Here is an 18,083-nt window from a genome sequence, read left to right on the forward strand (position 1 = left end):
ACCCTGAGATCATGACCTGAGCCGAAGGCAGAGGCTTAACCCACTGAGCCACCCAGGCGCCCCATCTCATGGTTACTCTTGAAAGCACATGGACTATTGGTCTACATGCATGTTGGTGTCACAGTTAAGGACGCGTGTACTCCAGCAACTACTGCCTCCTGTCTTTCTCCTCTGCTCCCGTGAGCTTTGCTCTCCAAGTGCCAAGCTCACAGGAGAGGCTCACATTGGGCACGTTTGCAGAATGGGTGAGCACAGTGGTTGGGCTATTTTGTTTATTCTAATCCCGGTTAATAAAAAGCCACGGATAGGCCCATCCGCTCCCTCCTTGGAGAAACCTTCCCCTTCCTCCAAGGAGTTACAGTTTTCTCCCAAGGCCCCTCCATACTTTTTTTTGAGAGTGAGCAAGTGAGGGAGAGAGTACGTGCTGGAGTAGGGGCAGAGGGAAAGGGAGAAGCAGGCTCCCCCATGAGCAGGGAGGCCGATGCAGGGCTTGATCCCAGGACTCTGGGATCATGACCTAAGCTGAAGGCAGAAGCTTAACAACTGAGCCACCCAGGTGCCCCACTTCCATAATTTTATATACCTGTTAGAACACGACATCAGACACACCACTATTTCATATGGTACTAAGACATCCTGAGAAATGCTGCCAATTCTAATTAAAATATGCATCCCACTTGCAGAGATGTTAAAAATGTAGGGAAAAAAACGCGTATATTAAGAGTTGAGAAATGAGATGCTTTTGTCTGCCCCTTTCTCTTCAACCCTCTTCAAGGACAAGATGCAAGGCTCTTCCTTCCTCCAGAACAGCCCACGATATATTGGTTGGTTGACTGAGGGACCTGATAATATGGTTAAAACCAAGAATAAGGAACGGACAAGAGAGCTAATCCTATTGGCAGCAGTATCTCCATCTATAAAACTTTTTTTTTTTTTTAAAGATTTTATTTATTTCACAGAGATCACAAGTAGGCAGAAAGGCAGGCAGAGAGAGAGAGGGGAGAAGCAGGCTCCCTGCTGAGCAGAGAGCCCAACGTGGGGCTCGATCCTAGGACCCCAAGATCATGACCTGAGCCGAAGGCAGACGCTTCACCCACTGAGCCACCCAGGTGCCCCAATTTCTCCGTCTATAAAATGGGTGCAGTATCTACTTTCCTCCCAGGGTTGTTGTGAGCATTAAGTGAAACAATATAGGTGAACACAGGTCCATAAACATAGGAATAAACAGACACTGTGGGGAAAGGAAAGGAAGAGGTTTGGGATGGATGAAGTGACAAAAGACAGGATGAAAACACAGGTGGGGACAGAATGGGAAAGGGTGGTGGGAGAGGAGTGGGCAAACAGGAGAAAGAGAAGAGCTAGCAGAGGGACTGTGACTCCTGGGAGGAGGGAGAAGTAAGATCTGATCATGAGGTCCATAATATTCTAGAGGAAGAGAAGACTGATGTACTCGGTGAAGAATCAAAGTGAGGGAACAACCAGGGGACAGGTGGGACATTGTCCCGGGTCATGAGGAGGGTCAGCGGACATTTCAATTTAAAGAGGAGAGATCAGAGAAGTGAGTCAGAGGCCTCTGTCACTAGACTTCCTCTAACTGAAACAGCTGAGGATAAGGCATCTCTAGCATGAACTAGAGATGTTCTAGCATGTTGGGTCTCTTTTCCAACAGCTGTAGGAGTTAGCAGGGAGCAGGACCTCTCGTAATAGAAATGTTAAATGGACTGCCCAGTTTCTTTCTGATTGCATGCTCTTTCCCTATTAAAAATTGAGAAAATGCTGTTGCATTTTAAAATCAAGAGATATGCTTTTGTTTAGTTTGCCCAGGAGAATAAGGCAGAACCAAAGCCAATCAATTCAAGAGAGTTTACATAGTGGATGAAGGAAACAGGGCCAGGGCCAGGATGTTGAAATGAATTACTGCTAACCTTGCGTTTCAAAGGAACGCCAAGGTCAAATTTAAACGACCAAATTTCCATTTATTTCCATTCTTTGATTGTCACCCAGGGTTCTGTTTGTGGGCACTCATACTTTCTATTCCCTCAAAAACAAAAACCTGACCCCAAGAAGGCTGCTATTAAGAAAGTGTTTTTGCAAACTCAAGAAGAAGCCATGTTTGCTCTGAAGAACCAGAGGTTTGCATTGTGCTTTCTAGAGAAAGGACTAACTTCGGGTCATTAGCAACTGTGAAAACACGGGCTGAGAGGCTGTTTGGAGCCTATTTCAGAGCCGCACAGCAGACTTCTTACCAAGTGCCCTTCTCACATTCTCAGAAAAACAAACATGAATGGTATAAAAACACCCAGAGAAGGTGGCTTTGAGTAGTTTGTCCTAGAAAAACAAACACAGCTTGGCCTGTGAGAAAGATGGCAGACAATAAAACACGTTAGCGTGGCTGGTGGTGTGTGGTAAGACTAAATATTTACTTTCAAACAATACTGGACTCAGTGGCTTTGGTGAGGAGCAAATCATACTTTTGGAATAATAGCAATGCAAGGGATCTCCCTCGGACTCTTCTGGAACAGAGAGTAGAGTTCCAAATGGCCCAGTGTTAAGATCCTTTGGGCAGCACAAGGTCACTGGAGGAAGGAACCCAAGTTTTTTGATAAGTAAACTAATGAAAGTAGGTTTTGAGTAAAAGGGCACCAATGGATGCCAGGAATTCTTAACTAGGGGAGTAGCTCCAGATCACTTGGTATGGGGGTTGCTGTCAAACCTCACATTTGGATTATATCCAGATTGGCTCATTGGGTCTGGGGTTGGTCTGGATTCAAATGGTACCCGGATGAAGACTATTCATAGAAGAATACCTCCAGGATTTTTTTTTTTTTTTTAAATAAGACCCAGGGGTGCCTAGGTGGCTCAGTCATTAAGCATCTGTCTTTGGCTCAGGTCATGACCCCAGGGTCCTGGGATCGAGCCCTGCATCAGGCTCCCTGCTCTGTGGGAAGCCTGCTTCTCCCTCTCCGACTCCTCCTGCTTGTGTTCCCTCTCTCGCTGTGTCTCTCTCTGTCAAATAAATAAATAAAATCTTTAAAAAAAAAAAAAAGACCTAGTAAGCTTCAAAATTCAGATCGCCCAGCAATTTCTGATGTTCTGCTACCGACGATGGAAGCAGCAGAGAGAAGACGGATAACGAAACACTCAGTGGCCTGATGTGGGAGGGTGAGAAAATAATGCAAAGACTCCCAGAAATGTGAGAGGACTCAGGAGTATGAACAGTGAGAGAAGTTACGAGTTATTGAGCTTGTCATTAAGGTCAAGTACTCCACAAGGTACTTTGCGCACAGACTTTAAAGAGAAATAGTTTCCTTCCATTGGCTCAGGCTTCAGCAGGAACGACCTGGGCAAGAACCGCAGGTAAAGGATTCATTGGAGTACTGATGGACTCAGCTTCCTGGTCCAGAAAAGATAGCCTTTTGAAGTCGCCCTTCACTCTAACAGCGTATTATGGGGTCATGCAGGCTGCTTTGGGACAGGTTCACACACAGGTGTTTGTGGTCTCAGCCCAGGCCGTGTGCTCCAGGCAGGATGCCCTGCCTCAGGGGCATCTCCGCACCTTCCAAACCTCAGGCTCCGACCTCTGAAGGGCAACCCTCACCGGCCCACAGCTCTGCAGTGGGGCTACTTTGCAGACCTGAAGTCTCTGCTTTCACTCTGACTCTCTGATCTTATAACCACGCCACAGTCAAGAAGCTTCATGAAGAGCAAACCAAACTGCCTCGCTGCTCTGCTTAAAACACACCAATGGGGCAGCGGGTGTGAGGGAGGTCATTGGGTTAAAGCCTCTGCCTTTGGCTCAGGTCATGATCTCTGGGTCCCGGGATCAAGCCCCACATCGGGCTCTCTGCTCAGCAGGGAGTCCGCTTCCCCCTCTCTCTCTGCCTACTTGTGATGTCTCTCTGTCAAATAAATAAATAAAATCTTAAAACAACAATAACACACATACACAACAATGAAGCTCTTCTTCCTTTAGCCCGAACTGTCCGCCTAAGAGCTGAGAGCCTCCATGGTATGCGACAGACCTGCCCCTAGATTTTCTCTGATGCCTCACCTCACCTCCCCTCCCCTCTTCCTCATATCCAAGCCATAGATTCTAATTATACACTGAGCTACTTACAGTTTATAAATGCGCTAAGATCTTCACACTGGGCTTCTGCACAAATACATTTTGCACACTAGTGGGAATGCTGCTTTCCCGCGCATCCTCTCCTACTCAGCATCCCCCAGATGCCACTTCCTCCAGGAAGCCTTTCCTGACCTCCCTCCTCCCCCACCACGAGACTGAGCTAGGTGATCCTCCTTACACATTCCCACAACCTTCTCCCTCTATCTCTCTCTCTGAACAGTTATCATGTCATAGCTAAACAGTTCTGTCTCTGCGGCACCAGAGAAAGCACAAGAAGAGGACAGTGACTGTGCCTGCTTTGCTGTTGAAGCCATGGTGCCCGAGGCACAGTTGGCACTAAAACAGTTGTTGAATTCAATGCTAGCTGGCAGCATTTCCTGAACACGTAATTGTGGGTATTATAATTATAGAACAGTCAGCTATTTATTTGGAGCCTTAGATTTCTTTTATTTTTTTCCCGCCTGAAGATGAAAAGTTTCAGAAAGAGGAAGAAAAGGGAAACGAACATTTCTGAGCCCTTAACGTATTCCAGTACTGACCACGTGACAACCCAGAGAGCAGATGCTTACCATCACCATTGCACAGATGAGCCAATGCAGGCTCAGAGGCTCAAAGATGCTGCCTGGAGCCCAGAGCCGCTCAGAGCCAGAGTGGACGCTCCCAAGGCTAAAGCCACGCCCCTCCCACGGGACTGCTCCCACGGTACTCAGGGCCAGGCAGCCCTGACGTCCCGTCAGAAGGGAGCAGAGGCTTCCCCCCTCCCATGGCTACCACCCTGTATCTGTACTCACATTTGCGGTCAGCTGCGTGGTCAAAGCTGAAACCTTCTCCTGCGAGGCATCCAGCTCCCGCCGCAGTTTGCGAATCTAAAGGTTGGCAAGGGACAGAGTTACTTGCTTTAAGAGCCCGTTCCCAGGTTGAGCGGGGCGAAGCAGTGGATAATAGCGAAGGAGGGAATGCAACCAGCAAACCGATCCTTACCTCCGACTGGCACTTTTCTTCGGGCTGTAAGGAAATCATAAGGGAAATTAGACCAGTGGAGGAACAAAGAATGGGGCAATGCAGTCTGTGGGGAACACCTGATTTGGATGCTTACAGCAGTCCCTAAGAGTTAGGAGTTTCTTTCCTGGTGTATTTTTCTGGATAAACTGGTTCGGTTAATTTGACCAATGAGAAAGGCCAAATAGGAAGAGCATATGATTATAAGAAATTAGGAAGGAGGAGAACAACACTACAATTATTTTGGCTGTGAGGAGACCCCTGCTCCCGTGTGGAGATGATACGGTCAGGTGCTCTAGAGAAGGCGTGACAAAAATGGATAAACCAGGGGCACATGCCCTAATTTAGTGAATAAATGTACAGGTTCAAAAACATCCCGGGCCACACTGAGGACAACGTACACTAAAGAATCAACAGTCATTCATCTGAATTTGTAATGTGACTGGCCGCTCCTAGCGGGAGGACTGCTCATGGGTTAACCGCCGGTTTGACCCCTCCCTCTCTTCTGTCTGAGGCGCTGGTCCAGGAGCAGCAGGAAGGCCTCCCAAGTGAGGGAGGCTGGGAGCCCCCAGCAGCCAGCCAACTGACTCCCCAGGTTGTGTGGATCTTCCCGCTGCCCCACCTCACGGCCCCTAGTTACCTGTGACTCTGGGGGGTATGCGTGCAGCCTGTGGGCCCTCTTACTGGGAGAGTCTCCCATCCTGGGGCTGTGTCTGTGGTGACTCAGACACCTGCCAGCCAGAGACTACAAGGCTACCCCCTCTCCTTCCATAGGGGGAACCGACAAGGGGAACCTTTCTTTCCTTCTCTTGTGGTTCTCCCCGGGGCCCATAAAAAAAGACACCCCCACATTCTGGGCAATGTTGGAAGGATTCCTACCTTCCGTCCATCCCTCCATTCACGCTTCCCTGGGGGTGGGGCAGTGACTTGGGAGCCAGACAGGCAGGTGAAGGTCAGTAAAGACTCTGTGTTATCCTTGGGTCCTAGACCAACTGGATTGGTCCAATCCAATCAATCCTATCAGCTACTAGTGACAAACCCATCACTTTAAAAAATCAGCATCTGACCCTGGTGTCTACTTCTCCACGAGCTCAGAATGTGACCCTACACCCACCAGCTGTGGCAGGTGGGAGGTGGTTCCTGCCCGCGTTCCCTTCTCCCCCTGCTCCCTACCCCACTGCCCAGACTCCTGATGCTGCCCAGGGGGGCCCTCCCTCCAGCTGGCCTCTAACAACAACAACAACTGGTTTTGAGGAATACTGGGGCCAAACCACTTAATCCTCGCAACAGCCCTACAGAGTAGGTCCGTATTCTTTCTGAGGCACAGAGAGGTCAGACCTTGCCTGACGTCACACAGCTGGACAATCTCATCTAAGAAATGTTTTCGGGAGAACACTGGGAGAGTTCCCGGGCTCCCTCTTCCCTCTCTGGGAATATTCATCTATCCCTCTTTGCCCATCTAGGTGTTCCATCTCTTCAGGTCCACTGCCACCCCCTATCAAAATTTATGGATTTCCTACTATGTGTCAGGCACTGTGTTAAGAAGCCGGGGTACATGGGTGACCGTGACCGCCAAGTCCCTTACCTCCTATAGTAGGTGGCATTTATTGAATGTTCACCACATACCACTCTTCTAATCCCTTTCCTTTCATTATTCATTTAATCCTCGTAACAACCTCCTGAGCAGGTACTCACATTTTGCAGATGAGGAAACTGAGGCATGGGGAGGTTGACTAATTTGCCCATGGTCCCAGCTGTTAAGATGCAGAGCTGGGATTGGACCCATGGTAGTCTGGCTCTAGAGTCTATGATCTTAACAAGAACATTTTCCTTCTTTTACTACAGCTACATTCTCACGGAGGCCTTCCCCAAATCGGGCCCCTGAACTTCTGAGTCTGATCCAAAGGAGAAAGTTAATGGTGAGAATGTCATGGCAATCTAACATTTGGGAGGCTAGCGGAGGTCTGTAAGCAGGCTGAACCATCCAAATAGGACGAGCCCTACTTCTAAACACTTACATCCATGGGTCTAACACTCCTTCTCCATACCTCTGCCACCATCTGTCATTCTGCCCATTTGTCTCTAGGTTTGGGCCCCTGTTCTCAAAAGCAGCCTGGAAAATCCTGTATTTTGTATCTTACCCCCAGCTGCTGTTCTTCTGTGCCTCTGGGAACTCTAAGTGAGGTTGGGAGCCTCCCTCCATTCAGCAGATCCCCTGAGAACTCAACTGCTGCCCTCTACCATTTAAGAAAGCCAGTCCAAGGCTAGATGTGGCCCCTTAGAGTTTCTCGACTCCAAGGGTTGGCACTGACTTTTCCACAGTAGTTGTTCACCAACATGTTGCCTTTTCTTTCCTTTGTAATTAAAATTTCAGGCAAATTTTAGCCAGAATGAGCATTCTTGAATATCCAGAAATTACATAGATATCAGGGGAAACACCCATTATCAATCATCCAATAAGACCCTTTAAGACACTCAGCCATGAAACAGACTCTTTGGTCTGGGCTGGGGGCAGCTTAGGAAACCCAACCATCTCGTTTTAGACAAGGAATGACTGGTTCACCTTAACACTTACAAAGGTGCCTGAGTTTTAGAATTCTATCATTGCCAAGCGGCTAATAAGACAGAAGGGACCCCACGTCCATGCTGGGTGGTACCTACGTAGCCAGATACAGTTTGGAATCTGCAGACTACTCTAGCGTGAAAACGTTTAAATGTTAGGCTATTTCCTGTAAAAGTCTGCAGAAGTAACCTATATGCTCAGAGAAGGCACAGGTAAAAAGAGACCCTTCACGGGGCGCCTGGGTGGCTCAGTGGGTTAAGCCTCTGCCTTCAGCTCAGGTCATGATCCCAGGGGCCTGGGATCGAGTCCCGCATAGGGCTCTCTGCTCAGCAGGGAGCCTGCTTCTCCTCATCTCTCTCTCTGTCTGTCTCTCTGCCTATTTGTGATCTCTCTCTCTGTCAAATAAGTAAATAAAATCTTTAAAAAAAAAAAAAAAAGAGACCCTTCAACTCAGCAAATGTCAGAAGTTGTGGGCAGCCCTGAGACGCCACAGCCCCCCGACAGCAAGGACAAAACTGACAAACACCTGGAATAATGAGGTCATTTGTACAAAGTCAAACAGTGAGAAAAAAAAACAAGGACGGGGCCCTGGGTCTCTTGCTATCTGGTTAAACACGAAATTGAATACTATTCCTAGGTCTCTGGTAATGTGTGAATTTCCATCAATCCAGAAAGAATCATTTGAAATTTCCTGTCTGCACACCCAGAATAGGAGCTACGGAAAGGCTCCTGAGGACAAGACTTTGCAATGATTTGCATGAAGGCACCGTGGCCAGGAAATGCTGGGGATGGCTTCCTGCACCTGAATTCTCACAGTGGGAGCAGCTCATGCTCTTTCCTTCCGAGGCTGGCTGATGTAAGCCAGGCCCTGTTTTCCACTCTTCCAAGAACAAACGGCCCTCTCCGTGTTGACAGGAAACTCTGGGAGCTCCACTGGGAAAATAAGGGGCTCGGGCACAGCGATGTCTGCCATAGTGGCTCTGTACCAACCCTGTGACTGAAGAGTCCCACAACCCAAGGTGTTCTTGGGTGCCTCTGGCCTCAGAAGCCTTCAGCAGCAGGCTCCTCTCTCCACCTACATCTCATCCTTGGGGCTTAGCCTAGAGCCCGGCACAGACTGAGGGCCAGTAAACCCTGTCCAAAAAGTAAATCTAGTTTTGAAAGTACCATCTTGGCACCCATGTCACCAATTTTCCCTTTTGAAGAAAGGACTTAACGTATGGGCTAGCTGACAGAAAGTCATCTCTACATTTTCTTCGTCGACAACGGCTTCAGTGATCTCTAAGAAATGAAAAAGTGAGGGTTCTGTGACGACACTTCAGACCAGATGTCTGGCTGAGGAAGGAGGTGTTTTGGAGGTAGAGGGCAAGGTGGGTAGGAGCAGAAGAGATCATTTCAAGGTCATTCAAGTCAGACCATGTCAGCAATCCCTGAAGTCTGTTTGCTTGCTACAGGCCTACGAAAGAAGAGTCAGGCCCTAGTCTCTCTCGCTGGATTCTGGATGGCCTTTAGCTTCTAAGGGGCCATATACAGTTTGTCCTGCTACCTACACGTAGCCCAGGAACCCGGCACTATCAAAAAGTGAATTACTAAAACATCTGTCCTCCATGGAATGAAGAGCTAAAGAATTTCCAATTCTCAATTAATGAAATGATTTTTTTCCTATAGGAATTCCCAAAGTAAGGTTTCTAAGATAAACAGTTACGCACATAGCTACACACATAGCTATAAAAAAAAAAAAGCGAGCACCTCTGAACAAATCCAGAACCATACTGGATTCTATGCGGATTTGCTCAGCAGAGCACGCACTGAAGCTGGCCAACACCGACGACAGCCAGCGCCGGCTCTGGGTTGTGTGCACTGCCCTCAGTACTTCACGGGCGTTTTCTTATCTCATTCAAGCCTATTTTTTTTTATTTTTTATTTTTCATAAACATGTATTTGTTCCCCCAGGGGTACAGGTCTGTGAATCGCCAGGTTTACACACTTCACAGCATTCACTATAGCACATACCCTCCCCAATGTCCATAACCCCACCCCCCTCTCCCAACCGCCCTCCCCCCCAGCAACCCTCAGTTTGTTTTGTGAGATTAAGAGTCACTTATGGTTTGTCTCCCTCCCGATCCCATCTTGTTTCATTTATTCTTCTCCTACCCCCTTAACCCCTCATGGTGCATCTCCACTTCCTCATATTCAAGCCTATTTTTTGAACATCTACTACGTGCTTGGCTTTGTTCCAGACATTAGGAATAAAAACGGAAAAAGTCCTTGTCATTAAGGAATATACGTTGTAGGTCAATGTCATCTTCCCAACAGTAAATCCACAAGCTCTGCAAGCTAAGGGCGGCTATTCTCTCTGCTTGACAGATAAAGAAACTGAGGCAGACAGAAGTTGTTCAAGGCCTTTCTTTCCTAAGGCTACCAGCAGGCGGCCAAGGCTTCTCACACGTTCTAACTAGTTCCCACCCAAAGCGCAATGCCACTCTAACAAAGGAGTCCGTTCCTGATTTACTGGTTGAGACGTTACAATTCATAGCTTTTGTCAATTTCAAATCTTACTCCCTGATGAATCAGGCCCCTTACAATGGAGATACTTTCTCTAGGAGAAACAATTTTATTTTATATTTTATTCTTGATACACGGGAGAAAGGAGCTCCAGTTCTCACAGTCACAGCCACATAGCATTGATTTATACTCACTGTAGAATAAATTGATGACGTGCTGGAAACCAAGGACAGTGAGGATCCGTGAACTATTAAAAAAAAGAGAAGAAAAGAAAAAAGGTAAATTGCACAGCTGGCAACTATGGAGCCAAAGAGGGAGACAGGAAGAGAAACTAACTCAGCACTATGGGACTCTACCAGGTAACTTCATCTCACCTTGACCCATCTTTTCCTGGTTTGGCAATAGGTCAGAGTCAAGGAATATTTCCGAAAGGAGTCTCTTTTCCTTTCCCCCCTACAACCTCTCCATAATTTTTCCCCCATGAAAATAATACATGGTTACTAAGTAAAAATGTTCAAGTATGGAGAAGTGTTAAGAAAACATATTCACTGCCACCACCCACACGACTCATAATTCTATTACCCACAGGCAACCTGTAACCTTTTCTATCCCAGCACATTTTACTCCTTTCCTTCTCTCTCATTCCATTCTTCTGCCACCCATGACTTTTCTCTCATGTATTCCTCTAGGGATGAGGCTGTGCTGCATACATGTTGTCTACCCTGCTAGCTTCTGCCACTTGTGTATGCACGAAGATGAGCCCATTATCATGAACACAGGAGGCTGGCTGTTGGCCATAGTCAACTCATTCTAGAAGACCATGTGGTAGAACACTTGCTCAGAAAACATTATCTACTGAAGAAGACATTCTTCTTTTGATTTCTACCACGTGTACAAAAGGACAATCAAGTGGTGTCCTCTTTTCTGTCTCTGATTGGTTCTTTGGACTCAGATCCATCTTCATACCCACGTCGTGCCCCTTCCTGCCCCCAGCCAGTGGAGTTATTTTATTATTTCTCTGTAAGTTTAAATCATAGTCTTTTCTAGGACTAAGTATTCTAACGCACTTCTCTTTCTGGGAACCAGATGCTTTAATGACATTTTCTTAGTAATCTCTTGACAACTTTTTGAGAGACAAAAAATATGCCTGTGGAGACATCAGAGATGTTTAATTGGGCACAGCTTTCCTGACCACAAGTCGAATGCTCTACCCCCACACTAGCTATCCTCTGTGGTCTGAGAGTGGGAGGCTTGGGAATAACTTTCCACGTGCACTAAAAGGCTTGCCCTTACCACCCAAGAAGTGAACTCAACTTGGATCAGCTTTGGGCAGAAGCTACTTGCCCATGAGATACCTGACGAATAGCTCAGCCCACCACCCAGGTGCCTCCACACTGTCTTCCCATAAACCTCCCAACCTCCTGCTCTTCCTTTATGGGCTCCCATCCCATTCAGAACCCTGCACTTTTCTCTCGAGCGCGCCCCGCCTAGCACTTGGCCTCCCCAGAGTGTCTGCCTGTACGGTTCCCTTTGTTTTGGATGCTTTTCATTTCTGCCTGTCCAAATCACTGGGCTCAGCTCAAACAACGCCTCTCCATGAAGGCTTCCCTCCGTTCCCTGCCTGCCTGCACCGGATACACTCCCTCCCCCTCTGAACCCACACAGTTCTTGACTTGCCTGTCCGGCCCTCCTCTCTCTTGGAAGGTGCCTGCTCTTCTGAGGTTATGGCTACACCATCACTCACACACACTTTCCTTAGGAACACTAGGGTTTGGGATCTTTTCCTCCATTCCTCTGCCATCCATGACTTTTCTGGCCCTTGCCCCATAAGAAATCAGTTTATGGCATAAATGGACAATAATGGCTTCCAGTGTTCATACGTAGACACACCAGCAGACGCCTCTCATGCCCCAAATGAGTGGTCTAATGTTCTAAAGGGGTTAACGTACTCTAGCCCCATGAGACAGGCAGTAGGGGCAGATTATACTGGAGGCCAAATGCGGAAGAGACATGAGTAACATGTAGTCACCCTCTAGCTTTTCTTTCATCCAGCCCCACATCTTTCCATCATACCACCTGCTCAGCCAGCACAGGGCTGTCATGTGGGACTAATCTGCTGGAAAATGGAAGTTGGTCTCTTCTATCTCTCCAGCTCATATGCACAGAGTTAGAGACACTGCCCTCAGCAATACCCCAGTGCAGGCCTGGGGCCGCCGGGGAAGAGCACAACTGGCAGGCTCCTATGGAGGTAATTCTTCTTCCCTGTAATTAACTCCTCTCACTAGGTAAATAGCAACAGCAAGGCCGCGGTCCAAAGAAAGATTCCTTGATTTCCAGAGTCAGCTCCAAACTGAATGTGGCTTGCCTGAACCATTGCAGTGGCCTTGCTCCAAGAGAGCTGAACCAAATCAGAGCCTGGGTTATGTGTTTTGGATACTTCTGGACAGCAAAAGGCATACAAGACTTACAAAGCCAGAATGGCATAATCACACCATGCATTTTCTGCCCTATACCTATATCTTTAAAATTCTGAAGCTATGTGGGGTACCTGGGTGGCTCAGTGGCTTAAAGCCTCTGCCTTTGGCTCGGGTCATGATCCCAGGGTCCTGGGATCGAGTCCCACATCGGGCTCTCTGCTCAGTGGGGAGCCTGCTTCCCTTCCTCTCTCTCTGCCTGCTTGTGATCTCTGTCTATCAAATAAATAAATAAAAATCTTTTAAATAAATAAATAAAATAAAATTCTGAAGCTACGAAGAACCACAGACACTTGTCTAGGCCATCTCTGCACTGGAGGAATCTGAAACCCAGTAAGGTTAACTGGTCTCTGTAAGGTCACCCAGCATTCAGGAACAGGATCTGCTGACCAGAAGTATGGAGACTGTTTTGCCCTTAAGAGACCTGATTTAGGGGGCACCTGGGTGGCTCAGAGGGGTAAGCCTCTGCCTTCGGCTCAGATCATGATCTAGGGTCCTGGGATCGAGCCCAGCATCAGGCTCTCTGCTCAGCAGGGAGCCTGCTCCCCTCCTCTCTCTCTGACTGCCTCTCTGCCTACTTGTGATCTCTCTCTCTGTGTCAAATAAATAAATAAAATCTTTTAAAAAAAAAAAGTGAGAGACCTGATTTAGGAGTTTCTGATGGTTGTTTTTTGTTTTTGTTTTCATTTTTTGTTTTTTTGGTAAAGCCTTTTGGTTTGTTTTAGAATGGTTTCCCCAGCCACTCATCCAATCTACATAGACGCAAAGCTGGCACCAAATGAGCAAACAATTGCATGTTTGAGAAAAACACGATTCATCCCTGCCCAAAGTACAGGTGGTGATACGTACATGCTCTAGACAGAATGAAACAATTGGGCATCTTCTAGCCAACAAAGCAACCAAAGGCCCCGATGCATCTAGCATATATCTCCAGCTTCGTACTTATCAAAGCACTTTCTCAAGTGTACTACCTTTGAAGTGAGAATTTGTAGGTAATAGTCCCAGACAGGGCAGGAGTTCCCACTGCTAACACACAACAGAGTAAATTAAGACCCAGAGAGGCTAAGTGATATGGCCAAGAACACACAGCCTGTTAGGAGCAGAGACAGGCTTGGAGGCACATAGGCTAGTTCTTAGTCCACTGCTGATACTCTCAGAGGTGCTACCAGTGAGAAGGATGCACGGTTCTGATGGCTGATGGACCACCCTCTGAACCAGCAAAGGAAGCAGAACTGAAAACAGAAAACACACTGATGAAGGACCAGTCTGCCTCACAGAGGTAAGAAAGCCCAGCTGCGACCTAGGCAGAGTCAGATGTCAAGGTAGGACTGAACAGGAAAACAGAGGGCTGAAAATCCAGAGTTTGGCACCGAGTCCTGGCTGCACACAGTCCCCAAGGCATTTCTCCAGCCTCAATTTTGCCATAAACAAAACAGGGATAATGGCCCTTGGGGAGAAGGAGAAAACAAAACCTGACAATTACAACAATGGCTACCATCTGCTTGAACACTGACTATAAACGTCTTTGGAAGTCATTTTGCATGAGATGCTTTCTGTGGATTTATCTCACCTAATCTTCACTTCAATCCTCTGAAGCAGGCACAATTATTTTCTACCTTTTAGTGAACAGGAAATAGGCCTAGCAGTATCAAGTCCTTTCTCCAAGTCTAGCAGCAGACGTGCCAGGATTTCAATCACAGGTACAACTCAGGTGCTAGAAACCCAAGTGAGTTGCAATAAAAATATTTATTTATTAAGAAGCTGCTCTGTTCCTATGGATTCCATACGAACTGCTTAAGATTGCACTAGCAATTAGGGATGACTGGTAAAGTCCCCGGGCAAAGACATCCATTTTCAAAATGCCTCAAGCATCTCCCTAAATGTACGCTATTAAAGTTGACTTTAAGATTGCATAATGCATCTGATGAAAATTAATTTACCTGAAATAACTTTGAAAGGTTGCATCTGGGCCATGGCTGTACCTAATCTACATATTTATGACTCTCACTTCCTTCAAAATGGAAAGTGCTAATTAAATCCCACAGAAACCTCCCCCACGTCTTTGTGCTAATTCTTCTTCAATTTCTCTCCTGCTTTCTGGTATATGACGTACCTAACTGACTATCACACAGGGGTTCTGTCTTGTCCAAACATGAGTTGTAAAATTTTCCCCCTGTTTCTCCAACTCTGGGATTTATAAATTCAAAATGGGAAGAACAGCTTTCACCCAATGGAATGAAAAGCATCTAACTGCATGAGCTCTGTCTTGTCTTTGTAATGTAATAGCCCTGGAAGGAGTAAAAGCAATTCGATGCAAAATTCCCCAAAAGATGAAAATGGTATGCGCTCATCGTGTATATCGACAGCAGTCCCTACCCCCTTCCCACCAAACCTGATTTTTACCTCTGCCCTTCAGTCCACGTCACCATGAATCATTAGGGTTTACAAAAGTCTAGACACTGCTTGTGGGCAAGCATTTTTTATCAATGTCACTTTGACATCCCAGATATCCCACAGTGGTGCTGCCTGACAGCTTGATTCCAGATGGAATAAAGGAAAGTTCTCTGACGATGAGACTGTAATGGCCCCGGATCTTTATGAGGTGAAGTGTGCTTGTTTGGACAAATCTCGGTCCTGAACACAGTTCACTCAGGCACACACACGACACAGAAGATGAATGTGGCCCAGGACGTGCTCCGTATGTGAGTCGTCACAAGGAGGGCTGGGGAATGCTCTGCGGCCATGGTTGGCTAGCACATGGAGTAGGAAAAAGTTCAAGACCAGCTGCCTACGCCTTTACCTTCGGGTCAACCTGCGCGTCGCTCTGAGGGACCCGGGTTCTCTTAAATCCAGCAGAACACTCTGGGTAACTTCGGCTCTACCCCTCCTCGATCCTCTGTCCCAGCAGGTGCCCATACATGGATTTGCAGACTTGCTCACTGTGCTCACCCGGTACAGGGGACACGTAAATCACGGTGAAGGGAGGGACGCTGCTAGGAAGATGGACCAGAGGGCAAGTGCCCCGTAACTAAACCCTTTACTCTTTCTCTAAGCAAGTACACTGGACAACAGTGGAAGACTATTCTGTTTCTTTCTCTCTCAGTTTGTTTAGGGATTTCTTTAAACAAGACAAGTTTAGGGGCACCTGGGTGGCTCAGTCAGTTAAGCATCTGCCTTCGGCTCAGGTCACGATTCTCAAGTCCCAGGATTGAGTCCCACATAGGGCTCTCTGCTCAGCGGGGAGCCTGCTTCTCCCCCTGCCTGCCATTCCCCCTGCTTGTGCTCTCTCTCCCTCTCTCTCAAATAAATAAAGTCTTTAAAAAAACAAAAATAAGACAAGTTTGTTCTCTCCTCCCAGGAGGTGGCTGTGCTACTATTTTCCCACTCTCACAGGGGCTGGGGCCAGAGGGAAACACCCATGACCCCCTCGACATTCTCCCGCATTCTCGTCTGTCACTGGCAAAAAAGGCACAACGAGGGCTATGGCCATAGCCTGGGCTCCAATTGCTCTGAGAGTCCCCATCCCCTGGCTGGGGAGTCCCAGCTGCCAGGACCTTACTGCTGACGCTGAGTCTACAGGCTAGGGCATGTAATGACATTAGCGGGTGAACATTTATATCTACCGTTGAATTCTCATAATTCCATGGGCTAGGTACTATTACCATTCTCATTTTGTCAGTTAAAAAAAAAAAAAAAAACAGAGGCACAGGGAGGTAAAGTAACTCATCCTCTTGGATCATCTACCAAAGCGGGGGAGCCAGAACTCAAACCCTGGTAGTGTTACTCCATAGTTTTAACTACTAGTCAATGAGTACTGACTCCAATATCCTATCATTCCCATCTTCAGGAAGCTTTTTGGGGGTGGGGCTGTCCCTCCACAGGGTTTTGACTGCTTGCTTCTCTAGCTCCCACCCTGAGCTGAAGGAACAAAGGGAAAGAGAGATGAACCAAGTTAGGAAGACGCTGGCAACAATGCCCAGAGCTACTTTCTCCCAACATTCTGATTAAAATGAACAAAACATAAAAATCCGACCCCAAATATTCACAGTTAATGAGCAAAGAAGGAAAAGAGCATACCTGAAGGAAAAGGGTGTCACTGAATAAAGTTAAAAAAAAATGTGCTTGAGAAATAGAAAATTTTGGAGTGGAGTCGAGAGGCCGGCTGCCCACAGGCCCCCGGAGCTACACGAGTACGTTAGCCCAGGGAAATGAACTAACTCTCCAGAAACTCAGGCTGCCAAGATGGTGAGCCGGCAGCTGAACCTCAAGATGGAGGCTCATGCCAAGAAGTTGTGGCCCAAGTCCAAGAGGGAGAAGCCTAGAGTAGAACACAGTCCGCTCCAAGTTCACTCGAGTTTCTTCAGCAGCTTCTCCCCCCCACCCATGAGGTGAATGAACAACCAGACCCCTCTACTCAGAGTTCCCCAGCCCCAACCCCCAGAGTGAGAGAGAGAGCTAGGAGCACTTCCACGTGGGCTCTCTGCTCGCGAATGCGGTATGGAGGGCCATTCACCGCAACGCAGGACCTGAGACGGTAACCCTCCATGCTTGCCTTCTTCAAATCCATCCCGGAAGGAGCCCGAGCGGCTCATGGTTCTGCTCTTCTCGTCCAGGGACACGGAGCTATTCCGGAATCGGCTATCAGTGTACGGGTCATACTGCCCGTCGGCATTGGAGAGGCTGTGGGTCCTCAGCATGGTTGGGTTGGACAAGCTCATCTGAGTAACGGTGGTGGGACTCGCTGGAAAAGAAAGGAAGGGGACTGAAAGGTGGGAAATTCATGTCTCTCTTCAAGTCCTAGATGGGGATGACGAGGGGACTGATGAGTATCGGCCTTATTTGTCCCTGCCGACTTCCCTCCCTCGTCTGTTTTCTAGAAGGCTATCACATCCACATTTAAATAAAACACGGAGAGCTAAAAATAAGGGAGGAAAGGTGGGTCATTTCCAAAGCAAGTCTCTGGGCCTCAGCTTTCCAACTTGGCACGTTCCGACAAGCCAGTGTCACCTTCCAGGCATGAGCTAATTACTCCCTGGGCTCATCTGGAACAACTCCCTCTAAAGCCAAAGCCCAAAATAGTCCAACCGGGCTTTTGATCAGATGGGAAGCATTTGTGCATGACAAGAAACTCCTGCCTCAAAGAGTTAGGGCTGGGAAAGAACAACATGAACACAGACCTCACTGCCTCCAATGGGGCATGCTTGTAATGGCGCCTAAAGAGCTTCAGGGCAAAGGGGCATCTCCCCTCCACCTTGGCCCCAACAGGCTTTTTTTTTATTAAAGTCCTGACCATGTCAATAACATACGGTATTTCCAAAGTATCTCCCTGTTAATTAAAAAGGAAAAGTGAAGTCTTACTTGATGATAAGCCACACCTGTCCTTAAAGAAGCCGTGTTTATTATTTGCAATAATCAG

The 18,083-nt window shown here is 47.5% G+C and overlaps 1 protein-coding gene across 7 annotated transcripts in view; it reads right to left on the bottom strand.

Moving 5' to 3' along the window:
- Nucleotides 1-18,083, bottom strand: part of NAV2 (neuron navigator 2) — a 722,564-nt gene that overhangs the window by 41,988 nt on the left and 662,493 nt on the right. For all 7 annotated transcript variants that reach the window (XM_059407175.1, XM_059407119.1, XM_059407156.1 and 4 more), the window contains 4 exons: nt 17,220-17,408; nt 10,388-10,440; nt 5,108-5,131; nt 4,918-4,992 (listed from right to left, as the gene is read on the bottom strand). In XM_059407175.1, coding sequence (XP_059263158.1) covers nt 4,918-4,992; nt 5,108-5,131; nt 10,388-10,440; nt 17,220-17,408 — 341 coding nt within the window. The remainder of the gene's footprint in view (nt 1-4,917; nt 4,993-5,107; nt 5,132-10,387; nt 10,441-17,219; nt 17,409-18,083) is intronic.

This window comes from Mustela nigripes, chromosome 1, assembly GCF_022355385.1.
Source record: "Mustela nigripes isolate SB6536 chromosome 1, MUSNIG.SB6536, whole genome shotgun sequence".
Classification (NCBI taxonomy): domain Eukaryota; kingdom Metazoa; phylum Chordata; class Mammalia; order Carnivora; family Mustelidae; genus Mustela; species Mustela nigripes.